This window comes from Oryctolagus cuniculus, chromosome 3, assembly GCF_051225735.1.
Source record: "Oryctolagus cuniculus isolate XC-2025 breed Fujian yellow rabbit chromosome 3, ASM5122573v1, whole genome shotgun sequence".
Classification (NCBI taxonomy): domain Eukaryota; kingdom Metazoa; phylum Chordata; class Mammalia; order Lagomorpha; family Leporidae; genus Oryctolagus; species Oryctolagus cuniculus.
The window spans coordinates 81,843,900-81,860,477 of record NC_142869.1 but is presented as its reverse complement, the minus strand read 5'-3'; the positions used below and the strand labels follow the sequence as shown (position 1 = coordinate 81,860,477).

General features: G+C 40.6%; 1 protein-coding gene across 4 annotated transcripts in view; it reads right to left on the bottom strand.

Moving 5' to 3' along the window:
* Positions 1-16,578, bottom strand: part of PLA2R1 (phospholipase A2 receptor 1) — a 127,531-nt gene that overhangs the window by 67,398 nt on the left and 43,555 nt on the right. For all 4 annotated transcript variants that reach the window (XR_016230703.1, XR_011387005.2, XM_051847968.3 and 1 more), the window contains 2 exon segments: positions 12,575-12,673; positions 9,319-9,431 (listed from right to left, as the gene is read on the bottom strand). Coding sequence is in view for 2 of the 4 variants with exons in the window: in XM_051847968.3 (XP_051703928.3) it covers positions 9,319-9,431; positions 12,575-12,673 (212 nt within the window). In the remaining 2 variants the exon portion in view is untranslated.

The window sequence follows — 16,578 nt, the reverse complement described above, 5'->3', positions numbered from 1 at the left end:
CATTCTTAAATATAATGAGGAGGCTGGAGATTCTGTTAGGAAGGCTCAGCTTTTATCTGAGTAACTGCACTGGATTTTTCCCAAAAAAGGATTGTTAACATTTTTGGTGCTATTTTCTTTTTTTTTTAATTTTTAAAATAACTTGCTTTCAGTTTATTTTGTATTCATAAGATTAACCCTGCACTTAGTAAAGAATTTAACAAATAGTAAGAAGAAAAAAAAAACAACACTGTTCCTCAACAGTAGAGACAAGAGCTGTCAACAATAATCAATTTTCAGAATGGCCTTTTTGCTTATATAATAACTGACTTAGTTGCTCAACTAATATAAAAATGATTAAATTCTTTATCCAAAGAAACACACACACATAAATAGATCTTCTTCCATCTACTAGTTCACTCCCCAGATGCCTACAACAGCTATGGCTGAGCCAGGCTGAATCCAGGAGCCAGGAGTTCAATCTGGGTCACCCATGTGAGGGGCAGGACCCCGGTGCTTCAGCCTTCACCTGCTACCTCCCAGAATGTGCACTGTCAGGAAGCTGTATTCAGAAGCTGAGCCAGGACTCAAACCCAGGTTCTCTGCTATGGAATATCTTTCCACTAAATAAAGAATGGAAATAAAATATCAGTAGTTTTTAAAAGGGGAAATATACATAATGATCGTTAATGGCACACATTTCTGGTGAAATTCCTCAGAAATGTTAATTTTTTGGATTTTTTTCTTACAAAAGATTATAAAAGAAATACAGACTTAGAAAATATACTTAATATAAACACAATAAAATAAACCTAGAAGAGCAAATTCCAAAATCTGAATGGCAGTTTCCTTTGGGAGAGGAAGGGGATTAACTGAGAGTGGAAGGGAGAGGGGCCAAGGGGCCACTTTCATTTTATTAGAATATTTTCTTCCAATTTACATATATTTGAAACAGTGAGAATTTTTATTTTATTGTATAATATTAAAGAGGATAAAATGTGTTTAAAAAAACCAGTTAACTGCCTTAGACACACACACGCGTGCACACACACACACACACCCTGTGTCAAACCAACAAATGAATTCAGCAAAGCTACAGGATACAAAGTCAATGCAGGAAAATCAGCAATATTTCTTTTCTTTTCTTTTCTTTTTTTTTTTTTTTTTTGACAGGCAGAGTGGACAGTGAGAGAGAGAGACAGAGAGAAAGGTCTTCCTTTTTGCCGTTGGTTCACCCTCCAATGGCCGCCGCGGCCAGCGCGCTGCAGCCGGCACACCGCGCTGATCCGATGGCAGGAGCCAGGAGCCAGGTGCTTTTTCCTGGTCTCCCATGGGGTGCAGGGCCCAAGCACCTGGGCCATCCTCCACTGCACTCCCTGGCCACAGCAGAGGGCTGGCCTGGAAGAGGGGCAACCGGGACAGAATCCGGTGCCCCAACCGGGACTAGAACCCGGTGTTCCGGCGCCGCTAGGCGGAGGATTAGCCTAGTGAGCCGCGGCGCCGGCCCAGCAATATTTCTATACTTTAAAAATGAACCATCCACCTGGGTGCTTGGGCCCCTGCACCAGCATGGGAGACCAGGAGGAAACACCTGGCTCCTGGCTTCGTATTGGCGCAGCGTGGGTCGTGGAAGCCGTTTGTGGGGTGAACCAACGAAGGGAAGACCTTTCTCTCTGTCTCTCTCTCTCTCTCACTGTCTAACTCTGCCTGTCAAATTAAAAAAAATTGAACCATCCAAAAAGGAAATATATATATATTAATAAAAAAATTCAATAGCATCAGATAGAATGAAACACTTAGGTTAAGGAGGTGAAAGAACTACACACTAAAAACTGCAAAATGCTGATGGAAGAAATGAAAGAGCACACAAATAAAGGGCAAGAAGTCCTATGGTTATGGCTTGTAAGATATAATACTGGTAAGATGTCCATACTACTCAAAATGGTCAACATATTCCATGCAATACCTATCAAATCCCAATGATATTTTTTGCAAAAAAATAGAAAAACTTGCTCTAAAATGCATGCAATGCATACAGAATTTCAGGGGAATATGAGTATCTAAAACGATTGTGAAAAGGAAGAACAAAGTTGAGGATCTAATATTTCTTGGTTTCAAAACTTGCCAAAAAGCTACAGTAATAAAAGCAATGTGGTACCAGGAGAAAGATGAACATATAGACCAATGGAATACAACACAGCTTAGAAATAAACCTTTTCATATGGCCAAATGATTTCCAACAAAGATACCAAGACCATTAAATGGGGAAAGGACAGTTTTCAACAAATGGTGTTGGGAAAACTAGATATCCATTTGTAAAAGTAGTGAAATTGGACTCTTTTCTTGTACCATGTATAAAAATGAACTCAAAGTAGATTAAAGATCTAAACATAACATCTAAAAGTATAAAACTCTTAGAAGAAAACATAGGGGAAAATCTTCATGACATTGGATTTGGCAATGATTTAATATATATGGCACTAAAAGCATAGGCAAGAAAATAAAACTAAATGTGAATTAAAAAGTCAGTCTGAACTTAGAGTAGGGATTAGTAGAGGTTGAGAGGGTGAAGTGGAGATGGGATAACATGAACCAAAATACTGCCGGATTGAAGCAGTGGGTTCTGGTGCTCCACATCATAGTGGGCTGACTATAGTTCACAATAATTTATTACACACTGTGTAAAGAACTAGAAAAGAGGAGCCAGTAGGGTCCAAACATAAAGAAAGATAAGAAAATGAAAAGGTTAACTGTTTGAATTGACCAGTTTATATTGTCTATATGTGTTGAAATACTCTACTATAATAAAAGTGTACAACATTACATGTTAATAAAAAATTTAAAACAATACCATTAGATGGAAGGAATAATTTCTAGTGCTTTACAGCATAGTGGGAGCACATTTTATATTGTATGACAAACTAGAAGATAGGGATCCAAACAGAAAATAACAATAAAGAAATGGAAATGCTAATTTCCCTGATTGACCACTGTGTTGTATATATGTGTTGAAATATCAGACTTTACCTCGTAAATATAAACAATGCTTATATGTTAATAAAAACTTCAAAACCGTCTTTGCACTGTTCAATAATTGAAAAAGTTTGGTTAATCCTGTAGACTAATTATAATCTGGGATATTTATAGCAAAGGGTCTAAGAAATGTCCAAGTTTGAAGCAAAGCTGCTTAATAATAAAAAAATGGATAAATCAGACTTAATCAAAATGAAAAACTTCTGTGCATCAAATGACACTATCAAAAAGGGGAAGCCAGGTGTGGTTCATTAGTTATGATAATTATATTACATTCATATGAGATGATAATAATAGGGGGAACTGCCTGTGGTTTGTAGCTTGTGATAAATATATCACACCACCATAAGATGTTAACAGTGGGGGAAGCAGGGTATGGGGTCTATTGGAACTCTTTGTACTGCTCCACAAATTTTGTTTTGTAAATTTAAAACTATTCTGAAATAAAAAGTAAAAAAGACTGTCAGTGGAATAAAAAGGCAACCCACAACCTAGAAGAAAATACTTGCAAATCATGTATCTGATAAGGGATTAATGTCCAGAATATATCCATGGTTATATTTATATAAATCTATGTTTATATAAACATATATATAAGTATGTGTGTATATATATATGTGTGTGTGTGTGTGTGTATATATATATATATAAATCCTGTAACTCAACAACAGCAAAAACAACCACCATAACTAGAAAATGGGCAAAGGACTTGAATCGACATTTATCTAAAGATACACAGATGGCCGATAAGCACGTGAAAAGATGCTCACCATCACTAATCATTAATGAAATGCAAAGCAAAAACCACAGCGAGATACTACCTCACACCTGGTAGGCCGATTCTTGTCAAAACAACAAGAAAATAAGTATTGGCCAGAATGTTGAGAAATCGAATCTTTGTGCACTGCTGGTAGGAATGTAAAATGGTGCAACCACTATGGAAGATAGTATGGTAGTTCCTCAAAACATTACAAATAGAATTATCATATGATCCCTCAATTTCACTTCTGGGCATATACCCAAAAGAACTGAAAGCAGGGACTCAACGGATACCCACACGCTCATGTTTGTAGCAGCAATACTCACAAAAGCCAAAAGGTGGAAGTACCCAAATGTCCATCTATGGATAAATAATTTTTTAAAAGTGGTGTATATGGACCATGGATTCTTAGTTTTAAAAAGAAAGGAAATTCTAGTATAGGCTTCATGGATAAATCTTGAAGACATTATGTAAAACAAACCATGCACTAAAAAGATAAATACTGCATGAATCCAATAATTGGAGGTATCCAGAGAGCCAAACTTTCTACAAAGTGGTAGTTGTTAGGGGACGAAGGGATAGGGAATGCAGGAAATAAGCTGTTATTGTTTTCGGTTAATCTGCTATTGTTTTGCAATTTATCTGTTAATTAGTTTATATGTGCGGTAGGTACACAACAATGTAAAATCACTTAATGTCACTGTACACTATAATGATAAATTTTAAGTTGCAGATATTTTACCATAATAAAAAAGATTAACTGCAAAAATGTTTTGAGAGATGTGGCAGTTGCAGGAAAATGGAACACCTGTACAATGCTTGAAGGAAAATGACATACATTTAAACCTAACATTTCTCATCACTTTTAGCAAAATGTACAACATGAAATATTATTTATATTATTTGGTGCTCAATATTCCATGGCTGATTGATTCAAGAATAAGATATACAGGCAGTTAGACAGTTATCCATGGTGACTCAGAAACTCAAGTTTTGTGTTCCTGCTCTGTCTGGAAACTAAGAGGCTAGGCCTGAAATAGTTTTGTAACATTTGGTACGCAAATAAATATCTGTTATTTAGCAGGAAGGGTCTGTTTTTCTTACCCTCTCTAATCTACAAAGTGTTAAAAGTCCTAGGCCAGGAGCAGTTGCCCAACAACAAAAGAAATAAGTAATCTGTAGCAGGTGGTTCTAATTGTGCCCATCAAACCTGTCACTCAGTTGTGCACAAGAGTGGAAAATCAATTAGCAACTACAAGCTTGGGTACTGAAGAGTGACAGGAGTGTCTGAGCTCAAACAGGAAATCGGTAATGGTAGAAAATGATTGTCAAGGCTGCTGGTGGACACTCCAGCATCTAAGGAGTCCTTCCACCTACTTCTGAACCTTCTTAGACAAAAGTTGCTGTGGTGGGAGGATGCTGTCCCATCACCCAGAGCAGGGCTCTTCCTTTCCCCCACTTCCAAGTCCTGTGTTGGAGTCACTATTTTGGATGTAGATATTGTGTGGGGAAGAAGAGGAGGCTTCAAAAAGTACATGGAAAATATGTGTTATTTAAAAAAAGTATACATGGATTTAAAAAAATGTTTTTCACCAAAATAAATTTCCTTTTTAAAATCCACTTTTCCGCACATTCGTCTGTCAACTGACAAGGAGAGGGGACATGTCGCTGATCATGCTGAGTCCTGCCGGGGCCTGGGTTTGACCTGGCAGCTTGCCCCACAAGGCAACCTGGGCCCACTGAGGAGGCTGAGGTTGGGGTAAATGTAAACTTACCTGCACTATAACTCTGCTTTAGAATTGGCTCACACTTGAGTGTTGCCTATTGAATCCAGTTTATCAAAGAACAAATATAAATTACAGGTGACCCATGAACAATACAGAAGTAGAGGTGCGAGCCCCTGGGCCGTGGAACATCTGTGCATAATTTTGACTTCCAATAATAGCAATGGAGGTGGCTAAGAAATTATGGCAGTAGTACACTATGTGGTAAGGTTAATTTTATGAAATTATGATTTACCACTACATGTGTTTGTTAACATTTTTCTCAACTATAAATTATACTATGTATGGTGTGTGTGTATGTGTGTAAGTTCTGATCAATTTTAACCTTTTATAATAGATTTATATATTTATGATAGTAAATGATAACATAGGGTGTTATCTATATATAGCTTTTATGTTCATGACAGGTTTCACTTATTTTTTTTCAATATTTCTAGATCATGTGGATTGTGAGGTTTTTCAAGTTGCCACAGATTTCCCAAACCAAAAATTCGCATGTAAGTGGGCCTGTGCAGTTCAAACACATGCTGTTCAAAGTCAGCTCTATTCACAGTATAATCTTGTATCAAGTTTTGGGGGAAATGAAATGGATTTTTCCCCACACTTTCTGTCATTTGTAGGATGTCCCTAATGGGTTTGTAGAGCAACAAGCATTTGAACTCTTAACAGATTTCTTGTCTTTGCTTGGGTCACTTTAGCACTATGGGCTATCTTATAATGTTACTTTGTGTTTAGCCATTTACTGTGCTAGTCTCTCTGATAGGTGCAAGTAGACAGTGAGTTCAAGTCTAGGTGAGCTGGAACTCTTGTAGCCCTGTAGGGTAACCTTATTTCCTTGATGGTGGGCTTTATACACCCACCATCCCAGGATGCTCCTGTCATATCTGGGACCATGGCGCATGCTTCAATCCCACCCCAGTTGTTTATCTAATTGAGGTGCTACCTTATTCCTCATAAAAGGAGGTAGAAGGCAGGAGAGAATTATTTTTCCAGTACAGAATGCACTCAGACATACCACTCTTGTTTTCTCTCTTTCTGCTGTGTACTGGTCTGGGAAATCTTATCCTACTCACCCATTCTCACTTACAGATACTGTTTCATTTTTTTTCTTTCTCTCTCATTTATAGGAAACTCTTTGGTCCACTCATGTTGAATATTTCTGTGTAGGGTGGCCCCCCCCCCCCACATGAATGTGTGTTGATTCCCCTTCTGTTAAATAAATTGTGATCCTATTTGCACACTGTACTAGTCTCCACTTAGTGTTTTTACATCTGTGGGAGACAAGAATCTGGATTAGAAATTAATATGTTCATTGCTTGCATCATATCCTCTTTACTTGTTTCCTTGGTCTTTGACTACCATGCTGCAAAAGATGCTGGACAATTACATCATGCCTTTGCCTTTTTAACTAGGGCATGCCAGTGTTTAATATGGTGGCTCTCAAAATAGACATTCAATAAATAATTTTCTAATAAACTCTTAACTATTAATTTTTGCATGGTCAGATGACATATGAAAAGCAATTAACAGTGTCATCTGTGTAATAGGTGCCCAAATAATATATATTTAAAAAAGAATGACATAAAAATAGGTGAAAGGATTATTTACTTCAGTGGGAAAATGTATTTAAGTTATAATTAATAAAAGAGTTTGACTAATCAGGTCCCTGTACTATCCAATGTTGACTCCCTGACTGGCAGACCCTTGAACCCAATATCCTCATGGAACCCTTTGGGTAGGTAGCCAAGTGAAGGGGTTAAAGGTTTCTTTCAGCCTGGTAACTAGACCTGGGAAGGTGAAGGGAAACACTCAAGACAACACTGAAATATACCGAAGGCAGTGTTGGGCTGTTTGGACTAGCAGTTAGGATGCTTGCGCCCCGATTGGGGTGCCTGGGCTCAATTCCTAGCTCTAACTCCTGACTCTAGCTTCCTAATGTAGATCCTGGGAAGCAGTGGGTGATGGCTCAAGAAGTCAGATCCTTGCCATCCACATGGGAGACCTGTACCAAGATCCTGACTCTCGGCTTCAGTGCTGGCCATTCCAGCAGCAGATGGGATCTCTCTCTCTCTCTCTCTCAAATAAATAAACATTTTAAAAAATGGTACTGCTATTCTCTGAAAGGGGCAATTTAGTCTGTCAAATGCTATCCATCCATTCTTCTGTGTGTGTGTGTGTGTGTGTGTATACATCCTGTTCTTTTTGTTTTGTTTTGTTTTTGAGTAAAGGCTGGGATGGAAAGTAGGAAAATAAAAGATAACAGGAGAAAGAAAATACTGGTCACTTTTGTGGAGAGAACAAAGGACACATATTCTTTTACCAATTAGACTTAGGTGTGAAAAGTCTCTAAACAGAAACCATAGCACCGTTTGTCCTATTTCCTGGTATTCAGTAGACATTTGGAAAATTTATTTATTTATTTGAAGAGGGGGAGAGAGATCTTTCACCTACTGGTTCACTCCCCAAATCCCAAATGCTTGAAACAACTATTAGTAGGCAGGCTGAAGCCAGGAGCCAGAAGTAGGGCAAGGACCCATATACTTGGACCATCATCTGCTGCATTTTCAGGCACATTCGTTGAAGCTCTGTAGAATCACACAGGGGGCCGGTGCAGTGGTGTAGCAGGGTAAAGCCCTGGATTGAAGTGCTGGCATCTCATATGGGTGTCGGTTCAAGTCCTGGCTGCTCCTCTTCTGATCCAGCTCTCTGCTGTGGCCTGGGAAAGCAGTAGAAGATGACCCAAGTCCTTGGGTCCCTGCACCTGCATGGGAGACCCAGGGGAGGCTCCTGGCTCCTGGCTTTGGATCTGTGCAGCTCCGGCCATTGTGGCCATCTGGGGAGTGAACCAGTGGGTGGAGGACCTCTCACTCTGTCTCTACCTCTCTCTGTAACTCTGTCTTTCAAATAAATAATAAATCTTAAAAAAAAAATAATCACACAGGCAGAACTTGAACCAGAACTCTGATATGGGAAGTGGGAGTCCCGGGAGGTGGCTCAACCCTTTGTACCACAACCCCCGCCATCAGTAGACATTTGCAAAGGCAATGACCTAGGCAAAAAAGTGACTTGCTTTGCAAGTATAGTTTCTTGTGGGGCTGCTGAAGAGTTTCGTTCTCTTCAGTCTTCAGCATAGAAAAGTCAGTCTCCCCACCTCACTCTCTTTGCGGTCTTGGTAGTGACACAAGGTCACCTTTATCCCCTACTACACTTCTGTGGCGTTTTGTAAATTGTAAGGATTGGGAGATGCACACAGGCTCTCTGCCACCTTCAGGAAGACACCAGTGTCTGGAGAAGTCTAAATCTAAACAAATTAGACCTAAGAGGCCGTGGTGAAGCCTTTGAACACCCTCAACATCTTAGTTATACTTCCTTTTCTGCTAAAAATACCCCTACAGAGCTTGAACACATTAAAGAATAATACTGAATTATTAAAAAACATACTTTCATTACAAGTACTACAAATATACAAGTAGTTAGAAGATAAATATCTCAACATGATTGAATATTTCGACCAAGCTAGATAATTCAATTCTTATGCAAAGTAAAATATACCTTAAATTTTACTATTTGTCACTCAAAAATAAATTTTAGGAATAACATAGAATGGCTTAAGATAATCTGGACAACTACTTTAAATAATTTAATACTCTAATGTACAGCATGCTTTAGGTTTTGACAAGTTCTAATTATAGTCAGATTTCATCATTGTAAGAGTTCTCATATCAACGCACACTAACATTTCCATTAGAGACTTTTATGCACCTGTCTGCAATGGTCACGAGTGCGGGAGGACAGTAGTAGCCACTGGAAGCGTGGTCAAAGCTTCGAAGGACCGTGTCAATTTTGTAACAGAATCCACCATGTCTCTCCCACCCCTTGAAAAAAGGAAAAGGGAAATTAAAGTCACAGTGTAATCTAGTTAAATACCAAAGGACTTATTTTGAACATTCACATTTACCACTTACATAGCTTTCTCCTCCGAATCACTCAAAACTCTTCAAACTTTTGTCCTCATATCTTTATATTTATTCAACCTGATAATGCCCTTCGTCAATTATTTTGAAACCTAGAAATTTTAATTAACTTTGAACCTTCAAATCAAATGAAAACAAAGGGGACTCACTTAAAATCAGTCTCTCTCTCCCCAGACTGTCAGAATTTCATACAAATCGCACCTGCAGGAGGGTAGAAGTTAAGAATGCTGGCCCTGGAGTCAAAAAGAAGGGGTCTGAAACCTGGTTGCAGCACCACGTGACCTTACTTAATCTTTGCAGGCTTTTTTTCTTTTCTGTCAAATGAGGACAATAATAGTATCCACAGGCTGCTATGAGAAACAAAGGGACAGAATGCAGTGGAGATTTTAAAATAGAGCTATGGACCGAGTCTGATCAAGAGGACTTGGAGATCTAAACAATGTTATATACTTTCTCAACTTTCTTTCTTATTGATTCTTTTATGTCATCCCACTGGAATTCCTTAGGGTTAGGGACTTAGATAAAATAATCAAATAGTGAATCAACTGGGTTTGGAACACAAGTCTGTTATAAACCAGGATGGTCTTCCAAATAGAGAACAGCCAATAGATAAAGTTATATATAGATACAGATATAGATGGCAAAGATTATTTCTAATTTTTAAAATCGATTTTTAAAATTTATATGAAAGGCTTAGAGAGAGAGAGACAGAGAGAGAGAGAGAGAACCATCTGCCAATTGACTCCTTAAATGCCTGCTAAAGCTAGGGCTGGGCCAGGCTGAAGCCAGGAGCCAGAAAGTCTGTGTGGGCCACCCATGTGAGTGGCAGGACCCAGGCACCTGAGCCATCATCTGCTGACTCCCAAGGTGCACATTAACAGGACACTGGAATCAGGAATTGAGTTGGGACTTGAACCCAGGCACTCTGACATGGGATGTGGGCATTCCAAGTAGTGGTTTAACCACTGTGTCAAATACTCTCTCTGGAAGAGTATTTCTAAATGAACTGCCTGCCTTTTTAGAGAGGAAAAAAAAGAAAGCAAACTTTAGCACTCAGATTAAAATGAGAAACGTATAACTCTGTGGCTCAACTCTGGACAGAAAGAAAGGTGGCTCTATTCTCTCAAACCACACAGTATGAGAGACATGCACTCCTCAGTCTTTTGTATTTCAACTGAGTGGTTTTCATTCTTTTTCTTACACTTTCACAGAACCACATCACTTCTATCTATCCATTTTTACTCACGCACTGGCTTTCAAATGGTCTTCATTCACTGCCAGGTCAATCAATACTTGCTAGCTTTTGTTCTGGTAAAGTGATTTCTAGTATATTTCTTGGAAAAGGTCTCAGTCTCATAGTCAATTAAAGAAAACCTTAATCTAGAAATCAGCTAGTGTAGTTTAAATTGTATCACTAAATGAGATATAGCTCACAAGAGCTCCCTTATGCAGCTACCCAGGATCACTTGCCATTACTTCATTCCCCATCCACTCCATGCAAGTAACAGGAACCCCCAACAGTGACCCTCCTTGCCTCACCCTGGGACAAGGATAGGAAGATTAGATTGCTTTGTGCTTGTAAGAACAGGCAGAGAGAGGGGCTGACACTGTGACCTTTAAGATGTTCTTCCTTCATTAGTAGCTTAGAAAAACAAAGACTTTATTATAAAGCCATGTTCACACAATCAAACTGGCAAGAATAATTGATCATATTGGCTAACCCTTTGTACAGTAGGTGCCACTTTGTTTTTCAGTGAAAGGGTAATGATAACAGTACTGAAGGAATTGCTCCTAAAAGATGTGACTCAGTGGGAAAAAGAAATCACTTTTTTTTTTTTGCCTTCAAATAATCGACTGGTATTGCACAAGTGGCTAAAAGAAAGAAAACTTTGGAGACCTTGTTCATTGACTCATGTACAATAAAATTAATGAGAATTTTCCTATAAAGCTAGAGAACTGGCTTTGAACTTAGAATCCATTACCATTAAACACTGGTAATGCTGGCCAGAACAGGGAGGCAGCAGACCAAAGTCTGAACAGAGCATTAGTTCCCTTTCTGTTGTGTAAGAAGTTAGTTATTTCAGCAAAAGTCAACCATGTTCCATGTTGAGTTGCCTTGAAAGCCACAATAAGACAAATTTCATGCCCCTCCTAGTATTTTTGATCAGGTAGAGATTATATAACTAATTCAGGACCTGTAATCATTTGATCAAATGTTTAGGAACATGTCAGCTATGGCACTTGTATTTTCCAGCTTGAGTGTGAAGAGCAGCTCATGGGTTTACAACTTGATTAATGAACAGAGATAAGAGAGGTGAGATGGATCACTATCTAGCTAGAGCATAAACAATCGTACTTGAAGAGAAAATAATGCATTTTAACTATCTTTCCAAAATAATAAATATGTTACAAGCATACACTTCTCACCATTATTGTATTCTACTCAAATATTTCATTTTAAGAAAGGTGAACGGCAGGCAAGATGCTGGGTGCAGAGGCTCACTGCCTGACTCCAGGGAGTGCATTCGTTCTCTCTCTGACATCCCACTTGAGAATGATGCAAACCACATAAGAGACAGGGCATCATGTGACAACAGGTGTCTGTACAGATGGTGTACAGGATCTCTTTATCTAATCAAAAATTGTAGTCTCGGGTCCAAGAGGACAAGAAGACAATGATCCTTCTTGAGGCTGTACATTATTCAGGTGTTTGTGGCTGATAACTGTTGGGTTTGTCAAGAGTAGTCCACATTCAGTACAAAAAGAGGAGGGCTGGAAGGAAGGGAGGGGAAACAGAGGGAGGAAGAAGCAAGAGAGGGGAAACGAAGGAAGGAGGGAAGGAGGGAGGAAGGAAGGGAGGGAAGAAAGGAACAGGTGCAGAGAGAGGGTGCTGCAAGAGAGAGGGGAGAGAAAGAGTGAGAGTGAGAGAGAGAAGACAAGAGAGGGACATTTACTTTAAATTACTGACAGATATACAAGTGTTATTCTAGTTATGTAGTCTCTGAACCTAAATTGCAGGGTCTTCCAATATTAACAACACTTACCTCTTGACATCCCGATTCAGCATCAGAAAGGACATGGCCTGGCTTTTTACAAACGTAAAAATGAGTTTCTTCACAATCTGTAACTTTCCAGTGTCCCTCCTAAGGAGAAAGATGTCACAAGTTGAATGACTGTGCTCCACAATGACCCCTGATGGTTGAGCCCATTGCTTCTGAACACAAACATGACCAGTGACAAGGGATTCCCAGTGGGGTGATGTGTCAGGATCCTGCCTTGCCATGGGATGGGCTGACACTCTTCCAGCAGGGAGGAAGTCATCCCAAGTGTGTCATGGGTTTGAGGCATGCAATCCAGAGTTGGGTGGACAGGAAACAGAGACACAGACGTTCTTGACTGCTGTGTGCCAAGCATAATGCTGGGTGTTTTCCACATGTGATCTCAATGATCCTGTGAGGTAGGGATTATCATTCCCATCTGAAGGTTGGGTTTCATATTTTGCACAAGTTCCCATAGACAGCAAAAACAGGGGCAAGCATTGATACCAAAGGTAAGCTGGCTTTTTATGAAGCTGCTCTCAAATTTTCTTTTACAGAGACAGGATAAAGCAGTGGTTCTCCATCTTTAGCATGCACTAGAATCACACAGAGGGGTAGCTGAGAAGCCAGTGACCAGTGTCTTATTCAGTAGCCTTGATGGGATGTGAGAATTTGCATTTCTTTTTCTTTCTTTCTTTTTTTCTTTTCTTTTTTCTTTTATTTATTTATTTATTTATTTTTGACAGGCAGAGTGGACAGTGAGAGAGAGAGACAGAGAGAAAGGTCTTCCTTTGCCGTTGGTTCACCCTCCAATGGCCTCTGCGTCCGGCGGGTGCTCTGCAGCCGGTGCATCGCGCTGATCCAAAGCCAGGAGCCAGGTGCTTCTCCTGGTCTCCCATGGGGTGCAGGGCCCAAGCACTTGGGCCATCCTCCACTGCACTCCCGGGCCACAGCAGAGAGCTGATCTGGACGAAGGGCAACAGAATCCGGCACCCCGACCGGGACTAGAACCCGGTGTGCCGGCGCTGCAGGCAGAGGGTTAGCCTATTGAGCTGGCCGAGAATTTGCATTTCTAACAAGTCTTCAGGTGCCATTGGTACTGCAGGCCCAGAGGCCATACTTGGAGAATCACATGGATGAAGCCATCCCTCTAACCAAGGGAGAAGACTACTTCCTCTCCTCAGCCACTTCTTTGTGTTCAATTGAACACTTTACTGCTTTCCTGTATAACCCTGATCCTGGAAGCTACCATGCATCATCCTAGATAACACTCCCATAGCTGGCAGTCATGTTCAACTCCCAAAGTCCTTCTTCAGAGCATGTTCCCTTTAGATGGTAGGCAGACACTTCCATATCTTTTCCGAGTTCTGCCAAAGGCTACTCTTAGACCTTCATTAATAATGCAATAACTGCCAACAGTCTAAAATTTTATTCTCCAAAAGGATTTTTTATTTTAACATAAATCAGAACATTAGACTAAAGTCACCTAATTTAGGTGTGGAATTTCAGGTGGTATTTGAGGCATCCAGGATTTGAGATAAATATGGAGCCCTGCCTTGATATTCAGAACCATACTACATGGAGGTGGGTATGACACCTCTTGTCTTCACAAACCCACATCCGCCTGCCATAGAGTCTTCCAGTAAGCTATCCAGTTACAAGATAGTGTCAGGCATACTGTGGCTGCTTAATAACTGTCACATGGAGGGAAGAACGAATCCTTTCCAGGCTCTCATGCTCAAATTTAGGTGTCCACCATGATGTGGTAACTTGTTAACTATAATAATTATATTCATACTGAGTTCCACTTCATGGAGATGAATACTAATTGGTACACATCTACTGCTTCAGGAGCCACCTTGCCGCCAATAAAGGAGCCACAGTGGAGCAGGCAATTAGCCTAGCAGTAACGATGTTTGCATCTCACGTTGGAGTATCTGGGTTTGATGCCAGGCTCTGCATCCCGACTTCCACTTCCTGCCAGTGCAGACCTTGGGAGGCAGAGGTCATGGCTAGAGTAATTGGGCTTTCTCCAACCACAGCGGGGACATAAGTTGAGTTCCAGGCTCCTGGCTTACGCCCAGGCTGTTGCAGGCATCTGGGGAGTAAAGTAGCAAATAGGAACCCTGTCCGTTCGTCTCTCTTTGCCCCTCACATAAAATAAACAAAAAAAGTTTAAAAAGGAACCACAAAACATTATACTTATAGTATGATGTCCCGACCCATCCAAAACTATTAATACCTGTCTTCACTCTGTTTAAAGTGATCTCTGTCCAAATGTTGGCTCCTGTTCTGTGAATATGCTAAGTGAGATATCCCTGTCTGTCCACAGGAGATGAGGACTACCTTACCTGGATTTAACCCACAAATCAGTAAAACATCAAATACTGTAGAATGAACTATGGTGGACTGCATAGCAAACCCAGGACAAACGTCTAGGGAGGCCATTGTTTCTCCGTCCTCAGATGGGACTCAGAGACATCTAATCGCATGTGTGATTGTGTGTGCCCACACAAGCCTGAAGAGAGAAAACAATGAAATGTATCACTATCCTAAGTGCTCAGGAATTTTCTATGTTTACTTGGCACAATTACTTTGTCAAGCTACATTAGTTACATTTCATAAACTTCTTCTTGGGGGAACTTGACTTTGTAAGAATACTGGTCATCGGCCAGCGCTGTGGCTCACTTGGCTAATCCTTCGCCTGCGGTGCTGGTACCCCGGGTTCTAGTCCCTGTTGGGGTGCCGGGTTCTGTTCCGGTTGCTCCTCTTCCAGTCCAGCTCTCTGCTGTGGCCCGGGAGTGCAGTGGAGGATGGCCCAAGTGCTTGGGCCCTGCACCTGCATGGGAGACCAAGAGCAAACACTTGGCTCCTGGCTTCGGATTGGTGCAGCGCGCAGGCCGTAGCGGCCATTTGGGGGGTGAACCAACAGAAGGAAGACCTTTCTCTCTGTCTCTCTGTCTCTCTCGCTGTCTAACTCTGCCTGTCAAAAAAAAATAATGGTCATTAGAAAGAATGAAGATGTCCATCAAATCCCAATAATTTCCACCTGGTATGATCAGCAGCTATCAAATCAAGGAGATTAAATATGTTTTAAACATATAATAATCTATCCTCGTGGTTTAGGATTAAACTAATTTTGTAAAATCTGAGAATTTAGATAAATGAAAGATGGGAACATGGGAATAAGTCTGAAGGTAAGACCACTGGGACCATTCCATTTGTGTGAAGAAAAGAGCAAAATTTGCCACCGATGCACAGTTTTCAAAGAGCTTCCCCATGCTTTTTCAGACCCTAGGTTTTAATAAGATAGTAAGCATACACATCATCACCCCCCAGGGTAGCCTTCCACCCTCAGCTCTCTTCCTCAGCGTTGCCATGGTGGTCTAGGCACTCCCATCCACCAAAGTGATGGCTGCTCAAGTCAGCGATCTACCTCTCTCACATATCTCATCTAATTTAGGAACTAGTCCTGTCTTCCAAAGCATCCTTGAATCTGTCCATTTCTCTTCGAAGATACCACCCTGGAGAAGCTTTCAAACTAATTTTTCTGCTTCCACTTTATCCCTCTCTAATGCATTCTCTAGGCAGCACCCCTTTGCTTTTTGAAATGTAAGTCAGCTTATGCCCTCAGATCATGCCCTCTGGCTCCCTGAAGCATATTAGTGGCTGCTACTCCATGGTCTATAAGCCCAGCACTTACGAATTTCTCCTGCCCCATCCCCTACCACCTCCTCACTGCTGGTCTCTATTAAATACAGCAAGTCTGGGCCTGCCTCTGGGCCTTTGCACTTGCTGCCCTCTGCCTGGATTTTCTTCCCCTGTTCTTCAAAAGATTTTGTTTGTTTGTTTGTTTAATCCCCAGCTTAAATGTCACTTCTTCAGAAGTGACCATCTCTCTGAAGTATTTGTCACAACCAAGATTCTCACCAAATTGGCACCAGCTTTGTTGGAGCAATCATCACAACAATAGCTACCATGTTTTTCTGTGTGCTTGTTTGCTGCCTAGC